Below are 6,188 nucleotides of genomic sequence, written 5' to 3'. Positions count from 1 at the left end.
GTATGCTTCTGGCCATCTGACACCGATTGAACTGCTGCATGTCCACCGCGTGTGGGAGGGAGAGCGTGTAGCGAAAGCTTCTCCTAGTCTTGCCAGCCACCACGCTCATGGGCGAGGGAGGGATGCTATGATAGGTGGGCCCGACAGGTGTGTGGCCAACCTGTCATACAGCCAAAGGCAGGTGCAGTTAAGTCGGCGAGGGAGAGGATAATCAAACTTCTCGTTGATGTACGAGTTGACGCGACACATCAAAGCACTGCACTCGATATATTTCAATAATTTGTGTTTACCGATGCATTAATTACAACGCATGCATGCATGTCGTGACTCTCCTTTTGATACTTGCATGTGTTGATTTAATGCACCTTAAAGTAGTATAAAATATGTGACTGTAAAGCTTTGTAATACCCCGGCCCAAGTCGAGAGATGGTTGTGCACGAGGAGGGCGAGATCATGCAGACCGAACAGGACCCGACGATGGAGCTCTCTAAGGTCCCGATGGACCTCACCGTGCTCCACTGCCCCTTGTGCCTCTGCCCCTTGACGCCTCCAGTGTATGAGGTTCGAATACACCTCGTCCGTTCGGCTGGTTGAGCAAGGTGCAGGTTTCTTGATTGATGTGCTGTTCGATTGATTTCTGCAGTGCAAGGGAGGGCACCTGGCCTGCGCGGACTGCCGCGTCGAGCGCCCCGGGAACCAGCGGCAGTGCCAGAAGTGCGAGCGAGGCGGTGGCTTCGACGTGCGGAACACGACGGTGGACTCTGTCCTTTCGTCGATAAGGGTGGAGTGCCCGCACGAAGGCTGTGGGCTCTACGTCACTTACCACAAGCTCGCCGATCACCAGAGCATGTGTCCGCTCGCGCCTTGCAAATGCCCCGTGCCTGTCTGCGGCTATGAAGGCCCGCCGCCGGCGCTCTACCACCACATCAGCATCGCGCATCCCATGCCCGTGCACAGGATCCAGTACGGCAAGGTGCTCCAGCTGCAAGTGCCACTGTCGGAGCCACAGCTCTTGCTATTTGCGGAGGAGGACCGCCACGCATTTTTCTTGGTTGGCGGTGTGCTCGACATCGGCGCGCCTATCGTCGTGTCGGTCATCTGCATCAGAGCGGGGGCGTCCCCACTGCCGCACTACGTGGCCAAGCTGTGGGCGAACGGCCCGCCGGGGGAGCCCAAAGGCACGACCGACGCCGTCAAGGTGGAAATGGAGGTGACAAGCAGCAAGGATCCTGGCGACGTCGACGTGCAGGAGCTGACCTTCTCGACAGTTCCGCCCAAACTGCTGGCCGGGGCTAAGCTTGTCTCCCTCCACATTCAGATTGACAAGCTCACGTCCTAAATGTTTCTACAGTGCCTTCTGTTTATCTTAGTAATATGCTAATATAGGGATTACCTTGGTCTACTTTAGCTTAAGAAATGGTGGGTTTTGGTGGCGATAAAAAATTGTGTTTATCAATGGTGTGTTTTGGTGGCGATAATAAAGTACATGCATTGGTCAATTTTCTCTTAATACTTGCATGCAATGATTTAATGCACCTTGGAATGTGAACATGTGTTGGGGAACAACCAAATTGAGCCTTATAAAATGGAAAAACTAAAATTTTGAGATAAGCCGTATAAAACCCGAAAGGAGAGAGTAGAAAAAGAAGTACTCCATCCGGGAATAGTGCCGCACTTCGAAACTTGAACCGTCAATAAATTTTGAGCTTGCGTTTCGTCACATTCCAAATTACTCCACGCTATATTGAATTGCAAACCTGTTCACACCGATCACAACCTAAACGGTTTCCCACTTAGGAGTGTATTAGTACTCGGTTATAAATACTAGTATGCCAAGATGACTGCGCATTCCTCCTCAACTCCTCATCCACGAAAACAAACAAGCCATTCAACATCCTTCCCTTGCGTCTGCCATGGCCAGCGTGAGTTCTGGGTCGAGAGATTGCCACCAGGGAGAGGCGAGCATGGAAGAGGAAGCACGAGAGATGTCCCGCCTCACTGCGAGAGCAGCCGACATGTCCCGCCACGCGGAAGTAGCAGCACAGAGGTCCCGTCGCGCCGCTGAAGCAGCACGGAGGACCCGCCGCGCCGTCGATGCAGCAGACTGGTCTGGCCGCGCCGTGGAAGCAGCAGAGATGTCCCGCCGCGCCACGAATGCGGCAGGGATGTCCCGCCGCACCGCGGCGGCCTGGGAAAATTTCTCGCGTGCAGGCCACAACTATTACAGGCGCATGCATGCTATCGTCCATGGCCAGATGGATCAGATCTCCCGTTTTGTGAGGTTGCAGGAGGACATGAAAGCCTCATTTGAACAGGCTATCAACGCACTAAGGGAGGGCAATGAGAGGCTCCGAGTCGAGCGCGACCTGCTGAGGGAGAAGATTGTCCGAAGTGCAGACCAGGAGGAGGAGACCAGTGCCTTGTTGAAGAGGACAGGCGTCATCGTCAAGAAACTTATTGACGAGAATGACATGCTCCGCAACAAGCGCCAAAGGCTGGTGGAGGAATCCGTGGATGTTCTCAAGCAGCGTCTTGAGGACACGAAAGAGCTCATCGCCGCTCGCCGCGGAGACTAGTTCCCGCGGCCTGCATCAATGCATCAAGAAAGTAGAGATCAGCGAGCCAGATCCTTGTCTTCCTTCTTCTTTTGCCCTTGTGTATTTCGGGCGTAGCCGCATGTGGCTTTTCTAATTATCTTTCTAATTATGTAAGACAATTAATCGTCCTTATCTTTCTGTGGAAGATCAATGTTGCGAGGCTGGGATGAAGAAAACTCTTGCTGTGGCGACCCTGGCGTTGCTGTTCTTCTAGTTGCTGCTGGGCTTCCTTCAGTTTCCTGGTTTCTTTTGATGTAATAATCGGTTTAGGATGTGGATTGTGTCGTCGGTTGTAATGTTGGGTTCTAGCGCGGATGTTTGGCCTTTGTTAGCCTCTTGGGATGTTGCGATTTCAATCTGATAGCTTTTAGTCCTTCGTGTTAGGCTGGAGTTGTGCTGAACTTCGTGTGAATTGTAGTGGTTTTCAGTAATGAAAATCGGAAGGGACAAGCCCTTCTTTGATCAAAAAAATTTAATCGTCCTTATATATTCATCAGTCTTGCTATAAGTCGCAGTAGATGCTATATAGGTCCGTCGGATCTTACATCAAGATCCGTGCTTTCAGATTTTCTTTTTGCTCTCTTAAATCTCAGTCGAGTGAGACATAGCCACGCCATTAAACAGAGGCTTGGGTGCCATTAATGGAGACCTTGGGAGAGAGGTGAACGGCAGATGGAGGTCAAAGGGCTCACCTCCCGATAAGCACGCGCAGGGGTCTGATCGCACGCCTCTTGTACTACTCAAATAGCTACCCTGCACGGCGCCTCCTAGCTAATAAAAAATGGGGACGCATGGCGGCACGTAAATGGTACTAGTAAGTAGAACGCCCACGGTTTCAACAATACTTGTGTTTCCGATTGTAACGTGATATCACTTGTTCCAAAATGACTTTGTTGATTGTTAATGTGTGCGCCTTCGCAAATGGGACTACAAATTTACCACAGCATGTTGGTGCCATGTCATGGCACCAAGCCAAGTTTCATTATTTTCATGCATGTTTTGAATTTACAGGAATTAAAAAACTAAATTTCTCAATGTTTCCAACCCAGCCACGACGTCCAGAATTTTGAATTTCATTCCCATTTCTTGCATGTAACCTAGAAATTTACCCGAGGACACACATGTGATTTTTCAACCAACTTTGCTGCACTGGAACATGTGCTTGTATTTCAAATTTGAATTATGCACACAAAGGTGACACGTTCCCTCCCAGAACCACGAGCCTTCTTGAGAGAAGCTCCGATTTGCAAGAAGCTTATACCAAAATTTGTTCCTATTCGGCCAATTTTTTTTAAAACCAAGTTTCTCAATGTTCTTGACCGAGCCACGATGCCCACATGTTTGAATTTGATTCTCATTTTTTGCATGGGACCTAGAAATTCACCCGAGGACACAAATGTGATTTTTCAACCAATTTTGGTGCACGGGAGCATGTGCTTGTAGTTCAAATTTGAATTATGCACATTAAATGACCAAAAACTCAATTAATGTGTAAATAAGGCCAAACGAAGCCGGAATAATTAATGTGTAATAGGGCACTCATGTAGTTCTATGTTGCCTTTGTAAATAAACTCAAGGGGGACAACGTATATCGTTTCGCACTCAAAGGTGGCACGTTCCCTCTCAAAACCACGGCTTGGGTTTGCCAGAAGCTTATACCAAAATATGTTCCTATTCGGCCAATTTTTTTACCACAACATGGTAGTACCATGACATGACATCCATGCCAAGTTTCATGATTTTCAGACGTGTTTTGGATTTACACGAATTTTAAAACCAAGTTTCTCAATGTTCTCGGCCGAGCCATGATGCCCAGATGTTTGAATTTGATTCTCATTTCTTGCATGGGACCTAGAAATTCACCCGAGGACACAAATGTGATTTTTCAACCAACTTTGGTGCACGAGAGCATGTGCTTGTAGTTAAAATTTGACTTATGCACAATAAATGACCAGAAACTCAATTAATGTATAAAAAACGACAAACGAACCCAGAATAATTCCAAAATTCCACAGGGCACTAATGTAGTTCTATGTTGCCTTTGTTAAACTCAAAGGGGGGCAGCGTATATCGTTTCACACTCAAAGGTGGCATGTTCCCTCTTAGAACCACGAGCTTCCAAATCGGCCCAATTTTTTACTACAACATGTTAGTGCCATGGCATGACACCATGCCAAGTTTCATGATTTCCAGGCAAATTTTGAATTTACATGAATTTAAAATCAAAGTTTCTCGATGTTCTTGGCCGAGTCATGACGCCCAGATGTTTGAATTTCATTCTCATTTCTTCCATGGGACCTAGAAATTCAACCAAGGACACACATGTGATTTTTCAACCCACTTTGGTGCACCGGAGCATGTGCATGCAATTCATATTTAGATTATGCACATTAAAAGTCCAGAAACTCAATTAATGTATAAAAAGGCCAAATGAACCCGAAATAATTCCAAAATTTAACAGGGCACTCATATAGTTCTATGTTGCCTCTGTAAATAAAATCAGGGAGGAGGCAGCGTATATCATTTCACACACAAAGGTGACACGTTCCCTCTCAGAACCACGAGGCTTGTTGAGAGAATCTCCGGTTTTGCAAGAGGCTTATACGAAAACTTGTCCCAATTCAGCCAAAAATTATACGTATGAAAACAGGGTTTAGATTATCCCAAACATCTCGCTACCTAGACCAATAATGTACTATGATTTGAATTCAACATAAAATGGATACAAATATTTGAATTGGAGAGTGTATGGTACATGTAGTTCATAGTGAAATATGATTACTGCTATATGTATGTTTTTTGTTATCAAGATAATATTTAAATTATTGTATAACTTGACAACAATCGTATTCAAATAAGGAAAATTGATTCAAATTTAGTCCATATGGTAGACGACAATATATATGTTCACATGGTGGAGTAAAATGTTCATATATGATGGAAGATCAAAATGTACGACTACATCAATTATAAACCGCAAGGTCACCTAACGATATATCCGAATTCAACATAACGTGGATTCAAAAATTGAAATTTGAGATCATGGCATCTGTAATCGTATAAAAAGGGACATTACTCTTTCTTTGGTGGGAATTGATTTGTTTTTTGTTCTTATTGAGGGAAGTGCGACTCGATTTGGTACTGTGTAGGGCAATCTTGTTCTCCCGATTTTTTTTACATTTTTCTTGTAGTTTTTTCAATGGCATCTATATCAATAGAGTAAAAGGGGACATGACTCTCTTGTGTCTTGTATGAATTGTTTTTTTTTACACGTTAAGTTTGTTCTGCCGAACAAGGAATCTGCACCTTGTTATCCCGAAATTTTCAAGCTCGAGTATCTTTTGTCTCACCTGCTTTGAAACTCCCGCTTCTTCAACCCGCGCCGCGCCTTGTTATCCCGAAATTTGGACGCGCGCGAGAACTCCCTCCTCATCCGAAATCGCTCCCACAGCCCAGACACGCGAAATCCCCCTTCTACCCCTCAGCCGAAAATGAAGCTCCACGTCGCGGTGTCAAAACCGGTGGGGGTACGCTGGTAACTTACCCTACATTTCGGACAAGCGCGTCCCTAAGCTTGGCTCCCCCCTCCCC

The 6,188-nt window shown here is 46.3% G+C and overlaps 1 protein-coding gene across 1 annotated transcript; it reads left to right on the top strand.

Annotated features, from left to right (window-relative positions):
* Positions 1–426: 426 nt before the first annotated feature.
* LOC119329934 (putative E3 ubiquitin-protein ligase SINA-like 6) lies at positions 427–1,339 on the top strand. The gene is made up of 2 exons (XM_037603040.1): positions 427–492; positions 644–1,339. Exons 1-2 carry the CDS (start codon positions 427–429, stop codon positions 1,337–1,339), a joined length of 762 nt encoding a protein of 253 aa, XP_037458937.1.
* Positions 1,340–6,188: the final 4,849 nt, after the last annotated feature.

This window comes from Triticum dicoccoides, chromosome 7A, assembly GCF_002162155.2.
Source record: "Triticum dicoccoides isolate Atlit2015 ecotype Zavitan chromosome 7A, WEW_v2.0, whole genome shotgun sequence".
Classification (NCBI taxonomy): Eukaryota; Viridiplantae; Streptophyta; class Magnoliopsida; order Poales; family Poaceae; genus Triticum; species Triticum dicoccoides.
The sequence above is the reverse complement of the archived record's forward strand: the minus strand, read 5'-3'. Positions and strand labels throughout refer to the sequence as shown.

What these genes read in the sequence shown, in the direction of transcription:
- LOC119329934 (XM_037603040.1), top strand. Translation starts at nt 427, where the DNA reads ATGGTTGTGCACGAGGAGGGCGAGATCATGCAGACCGAACAGGACCCG. An exon ending in CGACGATGGAGCTCTCTAAG is followed by an intron (nt 493 to 643) that starts GTCCCGATGGAC and finishes TGATTTCTGCAG; the next exon opens with TGCAAGGGAGGGCACCTGGC.